This window comes from Pempheris klunzingeri, chromosome 1, assembly GCF_042242105.1.
Source record: "Pempheris klunzingeri isolate RE-2024b chromosome 1, fPemKlu1.hap1, whole genome shotgun sequence".
NCBI classification, from domain to species: domain Eukaryota; kingdom Metazoa; phylum Chordata; class Actinopteri; order Acropomatiformes; family Pempheridae; genus Pempheris; species Pempheris klunzingeri.
The window spans coordinates 19,877,097-19,890,419 of NC_092012.1; the positions used below are offsets into that span (position 1 = coordinate 19,877,097).

The window sequence follows — 13,323 nt, forward strand, 5'->3', positions numbered from 1 at the left end:
ACAACACACACACACACACACACACACACACACACACACACACGCTGGAATTCAAACACTTTGGAGCAATGAAATCTTAAAGAGGAGTCATACTAGTTAACAGATAACAGGTAGAGAGAAATCCAGACAAACACATCTTTGCACGCATGACTATTTGCAGTTTAAATTCTAATGAAGGCAGCTGGAGTGTTTTAAGAGACTAAGACCTGAGGTTGTTCTGGGAATCCAAACATATACACACACACACACACACACACACACACACACACAGGGACCTAATCACAGATGCTGGGAAGATCTTAAACATATGCTGGGGTCCATCCAAACACAGCAGGGGATGCTAAACGCATAAACAGTTTCTTGTGTCTGTCTGTCGGTCTTTTTGTGCGCGGGCAGGAATATTTGTACTTGTGTATTTGTATTTGCGTGTCCATGAGTGTGCTAAGGCTTTCATGTGTCTGTGTACTACATACAAAAGCAAACACGTGTGTAATAACATTGTGTCTAAATACATTTAGCCCACCTTAGCTAGAAGGCTGAGTGGTTCTCTGCAGGAAGGAGGCAGTGCTGATGTCATTTCCTGTGCCAGGTCAGGCACCTCCTGTTGTAGGTACAGCTCTAACATGGATGCTAGTTGAGCCAGGCCTTGTTTCTTCTGCTCAGACATGGAACTCAGGTCTGTAAAAAATTATTTTAAAAAAACTCATTGTCTGGATAGAGCTTAAATATGGTGGGGAGACCATTACTGCACTGGCATTAAACACACATGTTCACACACAGTCTTACAGACTTACGTGATTCATGCTCCTCCAAGGTGTAGAGCTCCTCATTGCTGCTCTTAGATGGACTTAACTAGAGGGAAAAAAAGATTTTGTATGTTATTACAGTTTTACAGGAATATTTTTCTGCTATTGTTACACATTAGGGGTGGCATATTGTTGCTGTTTGGATTCCCTTGAAAAGGAAAAAATTTTCAGGTACTGAAAAAAGCAGCTTTGTTGCTTGATGACAATGGATGTTTTAAAATATGCAATGGTCTTCAAGAGGTTTTTCATGAGTGCACGAGCAAGTGGAATTTTCCTAAACCAACTGAGGTGCTTTTAATCTTTCAGTAGGAGTAAACACATGGACTTCCTGAAAAATCTGTTCCAAGGTTTCCATTAAACAACAGCAGTGTACAGCTCATCACAACTAACAAAAGGAAATTCACAGTGGGCAGAGAATGAACACAAACTTCATCATTCCACAGATTTTCTATGGGATTTAGGTCAGGGCTTTTCACTTGGCCACTCATCACTACATCAACTTTAACATTATGCTGCTACCACTATGCTTCACAGTCGAGACGGTACTGTTTAGCTGATGGGCGGTGTCTGGATGAGAGGAGAGTGCAGAGTCTTAGTAACCAAGTTTTCATTGGTCGGTTGACCGCAGTAAAAAACAAACAACTCAAACTCCACCCCAAAGCTAAGCCTTGTCAGAACCTGTGTGGTAGGACTGTGTATGAAATGCTAGAGGGTATCTAATTCGACACAACCAATAATGAAATTAATATCATAAATGTATAACAACTAATGGCTTGAAGGACTACTATGGGAAAATCTACCAAATACTTATTGTATATGTATACAATAATGTATATGTTATATTTTGGTTTCATCAAACCAAAAACCTTTCTGCCAGTTTGTTGTATGATCCTTAAGGCGTCTCTTTGAAAACTTTACACAGACTTTAGGACTGACATTTTTCAGAAATGGCTTTTTTCTTGCCATCCGTCCACACAGGCCAGAGGTGTGTAATATCTAGTATTGTTGTGTGATGAGAGTTGCCCCATGTTGGACATAAAACCAATCCAAGGTTGCCATTGGATTCCACATAGTCTCTCTCACCAAACGTCTTCTCTCCTGGTCAAGGTTTCCACCTTCTAATAATATCTTACCAGTGCTTCAAGCTACCTTCAAAGCCTTAGAAATCTTTTTATATCTCCTCATGTGCACCACAGACTTGTTTTGGGCAATCTCTGGAGCCCATGCTGCTGTGGAACCATCGTAAACAACTGTTTTTATTCATGTCACGTTGATTATTGTGATTCCACGCAGGAGTTGGATATTGGCTTATTGTATGATCTTAAGGACATATCGTTGTTCCTGTGATAGTTTAAGTGATGCTTATCAGTACCTTACAGGTCAAGTCAGTGTTGATTTTTACTTAATGTTTGAAAAAGTTTATAATTTGTTTTCCACTTTAAAACAGCCAACTATTGTGTGTGAATTAGTACATTTATTGCATTTTAATTCCATGCTATAGGTCAACATAATCTGAACATTGTTTAAGGGTGTGTATTCATTTTCTATCCACTCTGCGAAAAGCCATTTTTATCCTGTCTTGTTTTGTGCACATTGTACACATTTCAGTGACTAATGCTGAGAAAGTCCAAAAACATACCAAGGCAAAGATAAGTCTTGCAGCCAGCCGCACTGAATCGGTGGGAATTCTGGGTAGTAGGCGTTGCAGACATTTACACTCTCTCTTATGGCCAGACCATGCTTGTTTCTGCAGTAGAAGGGCATTAATTAACAAGTTGACACATATGCAGACATGAACACACAGGCACCTAATCACAGATGCTGAGAGGATCTTAATCATATGTTGGGGTAAAGAATACCTGGCAGGTGACATCGCAGTAGCGAGCCATCTTGCACTGAGAGCATCTCAACAAGGTGTCCCGTCTAGACAAAAGAGGAAAGAAAAACATCAGTTAATTCTACACAAATTGTCAACTGAGCTTCCACAGAGAAAATCCTGTCATTCCAACTTTGAAGAAAGCAAAATCGATCAAAGTCTGATTCACTTTTCTTTTAAAAGGCTCGCAAAGCCAGAGGAAGAAAAGAGTTAGAGCTTTTCTCAAGAAGTGAATGACTCAGTGAGCTGGAATAGGACCAATGTTTTAAATTTCTAACATCACTGATGTCAGACTTTCATTTCTGTTGCACCATTTCAGTGTTTGAATAAATCTGCTCCACATACAGCACAGTTTTGGTCATAGTTTAAGCATCACCTCTGTATTTTTAAACCAGGTACCCTATTTTTACATATTTTGGGTTAAAAACAACTAGTAGGTAAAAAAAACATTTCAGAATCAGAATCAGGTTTATTGCCAAGAAGGTTTTCACAATACAAGGACTTTGGCTTATTATATTGGTGCATAATCAAGAACCATAAATATAAAATATAAAAAATATCAAGTACATAAGATATTTACAATACAGAATATGAGAGAAGAAAATATACTAAAATAATGTACACAATATCTGTTGGGTTTTTTTTAATAAAAGACCAAGATAAGCAGTGAGAGGTGCCTATACGTTCAGTAGTCAGATATTGCACAGATAAGTCAAGTCAACGATTGCACAGATGCTTCAAATATTGTTCGGGTAAGCAGACAGTGTATCTGAGTCAGATATTGGATCAATGGAGCTTCCCAACCATCACATTTCCTCGGTCGAAGGATATAGACTGAAGGTCTCTCTTTATAAGTGAATGTGGAGCCAACCCGGGGGAGGTTCGGGGGGGGGGGGGGGGGGGGGGGGGGGGGGGGTCCTGGGCCTTGTTGATGAGGCCAGTTGCAGATGGTAAAAAACTGTTCTTGTGGTGAGAAGTCTTGGTCCTGACGGACAGCAGCCTCCCTCCAAAGGGAAGGGTTTCTGTCACAATGGTGACAGTGGTGATACAATCATCACCACTGTCTCTACAGCACTGAGCTCCAGATGGTCAATCTCCCACCTGCACGCAGACTCATCCCCCTCAGAGAAGAGTCCAATGAGGGTCATGACATCTGCAAACTTCAGGGAGAAGAGTATAGGGGAATTTTTGGGGGATGTTGCCACAGAGGAGTTTTGGAACAACACTGCAATGCTGTTTGACGAAAACTCACAAAGCACCATCAAAGTGTTTAGACTTTTCTGACCACATTTGAGTTGGATCAACTTGCTTGAACCTGTAGAAGGTGGCGCTATGACTGTAACTGAATATTGACATGTAGATGTCTTTGGGCTAGGACTCTCATCAAACATATGTAGTTTGGGGCAGATTTGACCATTTACACTTATTAGCTATAGAGTTATAGACCACTTCCTGTTTCATATTGAAACATAAAACTTTGAGGCCTCACAGATGCCACGGTGTTTGTTATTCTACAAAACCACAAGCTCGTTTTCATCATTAAGGTCTTCTGGGTGACCAAACTTGAGGTTGATCTGATTAACCTCATCAAATTATGACCCTTCAAAAAGGCCAAAAATACCATAAAAATCCAAAAGGGCTGACTTCCTGTTAGGTTTAGGTCATCACACCAAGAGTCTTGAGAAGATACACATGCCTACCAAATTTGGTAGATGGTAAAGGTCAAACGTGATTCCGGGGCTTGAATTTAGTGGCTGCAACGTAATCCTTTGGGGCAACTAGCCCCAAAATACATTAACCTACTGAGGCAGCGGCAGACCAGCAACTCCCATGTTCTGCCATGTAAAATTGCCATATATGTCAATGAAGTCTGGTGGCTTTGAAGAGAGTCATATAACAGCCTACAGTCAGACACTTCAAATAACAGTCAGAGTCTGTCAGTGGCAAAAACAAACACTTTTAGTGGGCGTACTCTGATTAGGACCAATTCCAAAACATTTTGTACCTACTTATTCATTTCAAACCCAAAATATGCAAAAATAGGACCCAGCTTTAAAAATACGCAAGTTACCCTTTAAGATGCTACAGAACCAAACATATCCACTCAAACATCCATTATGTTCCTGTCATTGTCTTGACCTTTTCCCATGTAACAACCTTGTTCTATCCTTTTGTATTTGCTGTATTAAGCTGACAGTGTGCATCCATTATCTAGTTTTATCTACCTACCCATCTTCTTTTAGATTGTCTAAGAGCAATACATTAGACACACTCTCTTCACTGTCACAGCCTGTTAGTATCACAGTTTGCATGTGTCGGAGCGCCTGTGTGTGTTTATGCCTGTTTTTGTGTGTATATGTGTTTCCTGCCTCAGTGGTCTGCTGTGCTTGTCAGAGTGACACCGCTGTCCTTTCCAGCTTCCCTGTCAGTCTGATAACAAGCCGGACTACAGCAGTGTCTGTCTGCTTCATGTAGCCAATTACAGCCAGTGGAAACTGCACTAAAACGCACGCACGCACGCACACACGCACACACGCACGCACGCACGCACGCACGCACGCACGCACGCACGCACGCACACACGCACACACGAGACGTGACTCACAGGAACTCAGAGTTTGTATACTTCAATATGATCCATACAGATGATATACATAGTTATTGTGCCTCCAATATATTATATTCTAACAGGGTTTTTGGAATATTTGCCTTTATTCAACAGTAGAAATGGTAAAACAGATGAATGGATTGGCCGATAAAAAAAAAATAAAAAAAACACAGGACTGTACCCAAGTGCTCAGAGAGTAATGAAATGATGTCAAAAATATTCTAAAGCAAAGACAGAGTTGTAGTGGATTCTGATTTGTTGTCAAACATAAAATGTAAACCCTAGGAACACAGTTCATTGCTTTAGAAAGGCAAAGGAAAGGAATTCTAGATGACAGACTGCCTTGAGTTACAGAAGCTAGTGATATAGAGGCAACAAAGGTCGCCATCTGACACCAAGCTGTGGATGTTCACATTACATGGTCTGTGTCAGCATCCACTCGATGATGAAGATGAGCCAAGCAGCAGGTTTTTCAAGTCTATTACCTTGCATCTCAGTTCCGTAACAGATTGGTGGGCCATGTGTATCTATACAGCTTGATAATGTCATTTTACATGCTTTAGATGCTTCAGTGAGGCACATCTGCCAGATGCTCAGTTTCACAACTTTGATTTCCTCTGATTAAACAACATGCTCATATGGAAAGTCTCTCTAATTTAGATGCACAAGTATCAACGACTTGCACCTCAGAATGTTTAGTATCTTGCATCCAATTTTTGTGTTTGTGGATTTCTCTGCATCACTAGTGTCATTCCAGCATTAGAGCATAGGTGGGGGGGGGGGGGGGGGGGGGGGGGGTTGGAGGAGGAGCCCTAGGCTTGTTTGGCATGAGCTCATACACAGTAAGAAGTCACTCTGCGTGGTTCATCATATGATGAGAGCGCGGCAGAGAAAATGATAGAATACTGCTAATGAAATCTGACAATGAATGGTATTATGAGCTTACACACACACACATGATATGAGGTAATGGAGAACATGTTATGATGGGTGTAAATACATTAGCCCAGAGCTTATCGTACTGAATATGGGACATCTGATTAGATTGGACATACTTATGAATGCTGTAGATGACATTATAAGAACCTTAAAGGCAAAAGCTATAGCTCTGACAGACGGCTGTTGCCTGTTAACATTTGCGACAGAAGTCAAGTGTTTCACATGATTGTCTATCAGTGTGTGACCAGACTGGATTGCTGTGTTTGGCTCAGTGCCCCCAAAGGCTTTCGACAAGCTTCCCCTTTTCTGTTTTCTTAATTTACAGCTTTCCTCACCGTCCTTCTTCTCTTTTCCTCCCATACCTCTTCTCTTCTGCCACTGTGTCTTATTTGTGATGACCTTTCCAGCCTGCAACCTCATGCTAAATTTATAGTCACCCCCTGAGACAGAGGGCCATGAAAACACAGCTATTCCTGTCATGTTGAGAACTACCAGAAACAGGGAAGCCACCCATAGTTTAAGAAACGCATGCCTGCAGTATGAGACACAAAGCAATAACAACAGATAGGAGCAGAGCAGACCTAAACACAGCCAGGTTCTGTGTGTGAACATAACTCAAACACGAAGCGTCTGGTCACATCACATGCTGCCATCCATTTTCCATGAACCCAGACAGTGAGGCTGATGCTGACCACAACCCCATCTTTACCATACTTGTTTCCTGTAGCTTAACTTTGTGGGAAATGCTGCCCCTCAGGAAGCAATAACATACTGAAAGAACTATAATGTATGCTCATATACAGCATATGTCCTTTTTGATATGAGATGGATTTTGTTAGAAGAAGGCCAAGGCCCACAGTGCTTTTTGCTGGAGTTCGCTATACTATTTTAAGAGACTAAGATATTGACAAGCTGAAAAACATGCACTCAGTTGAACGTTGCTTGGCAAATGTATCTCATTTTTGTAAGCAGTAATAAAAATGATATCCTGCTTACACAGAATACCCATTCAGTTTCAACTCTATAAAAGGAGAAATAATATTTATAATTACTGATTATAGTTCTCTAGTCTATTCAAGTCCAGAGCTCCTAGCTGTAGCACTCTACTAGAGGTCAATCGACTATATTGACCTATAGTCTGGTGAACGTGATATCAGCTGATCAATCTGCTACCGATTTTTCGGCTTTTCGTGAATCTTCTGGACATATTCCAGTATATGCAACCACTGGTTGGTTGTGGAACCTTTGGCAACTTTATCCTTGACCCGGCAGCATCCAGTACCATGGCTCTACACCAGTTCAGACTCACAAAGCCCCTCACTGTTAGAATCCTCTGCCCAAGCTCACTGGAAAGGGGTGTCCTGACAAACCCTCCAGACAGAGCAGGCCAGAGACCAAGCAGGAGCAGGCACCTCAGGAAGAAGCTCAGGAAACAGCGACAAAGAGGATCATCCGTCACCCCCAGCCTAACACCCCATACAGTGAAAAAACAATTCAACAACCTCAGCCAGGTTCCTCTCCTCAGCACCCTCATTAAGAACCATCCTCAGTGACCAGGTACATCATGGGAGGTTACCTTGTACAGTGTAGCACAAATCTCACTTGGGAAGCTAAATATCAGGATGGAACTACTCTGCCAGACCCTGGATGACAGGAGTCCTGCCCCATGAACGATTAATCACCCGCCTCCCGGACTAAGGCAGTCCTAGTTAGGAAGGATTACGTTGATATGGAAGGATTTCTTAACCTTTAAGTGGGACATAAAGTAACCAAGATTGAGCTCCAATAACATTACCTGAAATTCAGCACTTAGTGTGTTATAATATTTTGTTATAATGTTATGTCTGCTTGCCACTGAAGTTTAGGAGCTGGTGTGTAAGACCCAAATATGTTGTTGGAAAAAACTGAATTTAATTATTTACTGGTTTATTTAGGAAAGGCACTGCTGTTGTCGTCAGGTGTTTGACCCCAGAAGGGCAAAGGGTTGTGACTGCTGTGGCACTAAAAGTCTAAAAGTCGTTTGCAAAGCTCTAAGTTGTGTGTTTGGTTTATCGACAGGAACTGAAAGACGGGCTCCAAACAATAAAGGGCTTCTTATTCTTCAACCGAAGAGCAGTCTTCAGATTCCTATTCCAATCTGTGTGAATGAAGCACACAGCAAACAATAGGGAAGATCAAAACTAGGACTGAGCTCCTATAACGGAGGCCCAGAGAACAACTGCACGCTGAGAGCAAACCCCTCACTCACAAATACTGGGAGTACACCAACAATGCTGCTAACAGATCACCACAATCAGACGCCTGCTAACCACACTGCTGGATCACCTGCCACTTTTGGGAATAGTGGTAAATGTCTTAGCAGAATCACAACATCAGAGAAACTGCAAGATAGACTCCCCTCAGCCAAGTAGCTGCAATCGTCAGAAACGTTCTTGTTAATCCAAGGAACATCATAGCATTTATGATTATTTTACTCTGTTTGTGTTTTTGTACACATTCCTTTGCACCTTTTGGGGGTAAAAACCAAAAAGTTGTGTCTGTTTGTTCTCTTCTATTTCCTCACTCAAGGCTTCATCAAGAACTCTTCAGTAAGGCCCCTTACATTCTCTAACAGGTAGAACTGAACAGGTAGAACTGCTAATCTTTGAGGGACTGACATTAGAGATGTTAGGACAGGACCGCTACATAGAAGACGCCTAGAATGAGGGGTGTACGTGCTTCTGCCCTTGGCTTTCTGTCAGATCCTGATCTGACCTTCTGCACATACTGACATTACTAGGCTCCCACAGGGGAGATGGGTTGTCCAGTGGTCACAGACACTGGAGACAAGGTGTTCATTCTCACTCACAAGTATCACAGAGTGCACTACTACATTGTGTAAATCCATGTCTACTGGAATTCCGATTCAGGGAGTAGTTTTAAGTAATATGATGAATCCAAAAGAGCTGGAAACATCACAACATAAAAAAACACCGCAAAAAGATGTTCTAATGACTGAATGGAGACACGTGCACATTTTTACCATGAAAGACTCACATTCAATCAAAAACTCAAAGAAGGGATTTTGTTATACAAAATTTTGTATATAAAGCGTTAATGTAAATCATATCTGTTGTTTTCTCGGTTTGTCAGTATGAAATACTTCCAAAAAAAAAAAAAACAGTGTAAAAAGGTCGGACATGAGGCACAGAAGAAATTCTTGACTTTCAATGAAAATCACAAAACTGGCACTTGATGAGTTACATAACTGAGTGTCAACACTGTTTTCAAATAACTGAATTGAATATTTCTCCTCAGTAAGGGTTGTCTGACACTCATGCAGCCATCAGAAATGTCAGAAATGTCTAATAGTCTATAGCTCCATTAAAAACAGCTAAAACACACTTTCCAACATTTTCCCTTGAGTCTCGCAGTTGAACAGTCGAGCCAACTGATAGCTTACTGTTCGTCATTTGGGATTATTTCATTCACAAACACCCACACACATCCTGTACATTTCACACACATTATTTCTTGATTCAAATACACAGAGACGACTCTGCTCTGGCCTCTAGGCAATAACTAACAAGAGTTCGAGAACATACGCTGCTACATACGCACTGATTTAACGTAGTCCAAATATAGATGTGGACAGCAACAACAGAGCAAGGAGGATCAAAATTAACAGAAAAAGACGGCAGGAAAAAAATCTACAGAAATCAGATATATTAGCATCCTCAGTCCTCGTCGCTTCATCAGTATGCAACAGAACCATGCTTTCTTGTTTAATAAGAGCACTCATTTTCATACGGAGATTATGATTCCTCCTGAGAAGCGCATCTGTCTCATCTTCGGCTATGTTCTCTTATCACGTTCCCTCTTTTCCTCTGTCATCTCACTCCCTCTCTTCATGCCTTTCTTTCCCCCTCTTTCTTCCCCCAGCCTTTTTTTTTCTGCCCCTCTTCTCCCTCTGTGTCTCTGTCAGATGTTGTGTGAAGTGATGGTCCTCTGGATGGCAGGTCCATGGTTGGACTGCGGGCACAGTAGAAAAACTCATGAATAACATTAGATGGGTTTCATTAGGAACATGCACAAGCTTGAATTAAAAAACAGACACTCTCACTCTTTCTCCCTCTCTCTCTCTCTCTAGAAGCCCTCCTCTTCCTCTCAGTGTCATATCATTTGTTCTTCCCCCCCCCCAACATAGTAACTCATGCTCATTCACTCTTTCACGCCTTCCTTCTATTATTAGTATATCCTGCACACTAGAGGTGGGATAATAATCAATTTGTCTAAATAGCTTGATTCCAAAAAAGTTATCACACCACCAACAACCACCCAATTTGTATTATCAATTCATTGTTTAAGCTGTGTACATTTCATTTTAAATGGAATATCTTTGGGTGTTGGATCATAGTCTGTGGCCATGATTCGGTGCTCCTATTTTTTCATTCCACAGACAGTGAGACAAAAAGCACAGAACCATTATACACAACATAAGGTCACTAATTACAAGAACATGATGCCCCTTTCTGCGGTAGATAAACCTTTGTTTTATTTTGCTCAAATCAAATAGAATAGGCCTCTACATAAGCTTAAATGTATTCTGTAGAAGTGGTTATACTGTACACAAAGGGTAAAACTGCACTGCAATAACGAAACAGGTAGGAAATAAACGAGATATTATATAGATAAGTCACTGAACTAATACGACAATAAAATTGCATTTTCTATATGGGTACCTGCCTAGTAGGTATAATGTGCCTATTTTTTCTTGTCTTCCTCCTCAAACACCAGTATATTTATTGACCTTGCAAACATGCAGCAGCCATCAACTCCTGAAAAGTTACTCAGTTTTTTATTTAAGAGACATAAGACGTGAGCAGATACAGATAATATGAGTGAAATGAGTGGAGAAAAGAAATGAGGAAGAGGCTCTAAAAGAGAGAAAAACAAGATGAATAAAGGGCCTAAAAGCTGTCACCACACAGTAGAACGACTTCTGCATTGATATTCAAGATGTGTGCACTCACATGTGTGTCTATGTGGTCAATTTTGTTAAGTCTATGCTATCAGACACCTAATTAGGCCTACCTCAGCATGTCTCTGTTGGTTGGTGTGTGTGTGTAGTATGGTAATTAATTTCCCGGGAGTATTGGCTGCTGTGCTGTACACATGAGAAAGGTTTAGTTCTGCGCTGTGTTCGTGTGTGTGTGTGTGTGTGTGTGTGTGTGTTTGTGTATGTTAATAATTAGCGGGGTCCTCTTTTCTGGGCTGTCCGGTCGTGCCTGAGTGAATTTTCTCATTTCCAGGCTGAGTGGCCAACACAGCATGGTACAACTCACTCCCACATGACAGCTAATGGTGTGCGAATACACGTATGTAAAGTAAATTACTGACAAATATTAACATAAATCAACTGCTACATTCCTGATGCCTTCAGAAAGGTTGAAGACTACACTTTCATGTTTCACAAGATTCACACACCCCTCTGCCTGGTCTGCTTGAACCACTTCTTGTTTCTGCTGCCTGCATAGTTTGTTGATAACATGAAACAGGTCCCTCTCCAAACTGCTTGACAAATTAGCTCTTCCTCATGCAGGAAAGATAATTGCAGCCTAAACCCTGTCTCTGCCAGCGCTGCTACTGCCGTGCATTACAAAGTAAATGTGAGGGTATGTAAGCACTAGTATTCAACAAATGACCAACGCTCCCTGAAGAGGCGCTACTGCCATCTAGTGCTGCATCTACACGACGGTTGTTCAGTCTGCAGGACTACAACACTCAACACGCTGCAGGCATCCACAGCAACACATTAACACATGAGTTAAGTGTAGAGTGGTGACTGGCATGTGAAGCACTGCCGCCAGCGCGCCCATGCGTGTGTGTGTGAGTGTGTGTGTGTGTGTGTGCGTGTGTGTGTGTGTGTGTGTGTGTGTGTGTGTGTGTGTGTGTGCCCACATGCGTGATAGAGAGAGATGCCAGCTGTGCTGCATCCACAGCCATCCTGGAACCCTTGCTGAGTCGTTAATGTTTGTTTAGAGGATGATTCATTGACACCTGAGGGGACTTATGTGAGACAAGTCTCCTCATGGCTTTATTATAATGATGATACATGTGCACACTCAGGCACGCACACACTCTCTCACACACAAAATGGCCAACAGGGAACATCTAATCTTGAAAAGAAAAGCATTTTTTTCATTTTTCAGAATATATGGTCATTCTTTGGTAATCAACTTTGTCTTTCAAAATTCTATAAATAAAATATAAGAATACAATAAAACAAATTTCCATGTTTTCAGTAGAACATAACATGTAACGATGAAAGTAAAAGCTATTCTTTCATACTAGAACCTGCTGTAAAGAGAATAAACCTGGAGAAACACGAGCAGATGTGGTTTGATAACAGTTAAAAGCTTGACAGTTGAATTTCAAACAACCAGAATTTAGATTTGACTGAATTATGCAAGTAAAAACAGAATTAATCATTTGAGTGGGCCGTAATAAAGACAAGAATAACTTTCTTGGTGTAGAACTGATCTGTGCTATTATTTCTGAGATAAAAGAAGTGCGACTGCAGGCGCCACAAGAGCCCTGTGAATGTCACAGAACTTCAGGATTAACATCACAACCAATAGTTTTCTGACAAGTGTTCTGTCTCACCAATACTCGACTGAAGGAAGAAACCTCATTCAGACTGGTTCAGACAACAGCGATTCACATATTTTCCGAATGAGTTAATGAAAGAAAGAAATCATGTGTTAGTGGTTTTATTTCAGACGTCATTCTGAAAACTAATGCTGTCCACAGGGCTTCAGTTCTGCTTTCATTAGTTTTTTTAGCTTTTTGCCTTTAGGTTTGTGAAAGACATGAGCATTTACAAATAACAGATGCACTGTGGATTAATGCAACTCTACAGGGGGACTTTTCATTTTCTCCAAATTATAGTGGGAACAAACACACACAGACAAACACTGGAGCTTTTACACTTGCTGGCAAAATACATCGACTTCCATTAATTATGTTGCATTAAGCCAAACCACCCCAGAAAAATTAAATGTTCATCCTCGTGAGGACCAACATTAAATGATTTATAGAGATGTACGGTCCTC

General features: G+C 41.1%; 1 protein-coding gene across 2 annotated transcripts in view; it reads right to left on the reverse strand.

The window, feature by feature from the left end:
• The window catches only part of smyd3 (SET and MYND domain containing 3), an 80,673-nt gene that overhangs the window by 53,778 nt on the left and 13,572 nt on the right, over positions 1-13,323 (reverse strand). Inside the window, exons 1-5 of one of the 2 annotated variants that reach the window (XM_070831120.1) lie at positions 11,303-11,377; positions 2,666-2,729; positions 2,446-2,553; positions 795-852; positions 524-678 (exon numbers count right to left, since the gene is read on the reverse strand). In XM_070831120.1, coding sequence (XP_070687221.1) covers positions 524-678; positions 795-852; positions 2,446-2,553; positions 2,666-2,729; positions 11,303-11,310 — 393 coding nt within the window. In that variant the 5' untranslated portion in view covers positions 11,311-11,377. Of the gene's footprint in view, positions 1-523; positions 679-794; positions 853-2,445; positions 2,554-2,665; positions 2,730-11,302; positions 11,378-13,323 lie in introns of those variants that run through there. The other variant, XM_070831127.1, reaches the window with a different exon arrangement.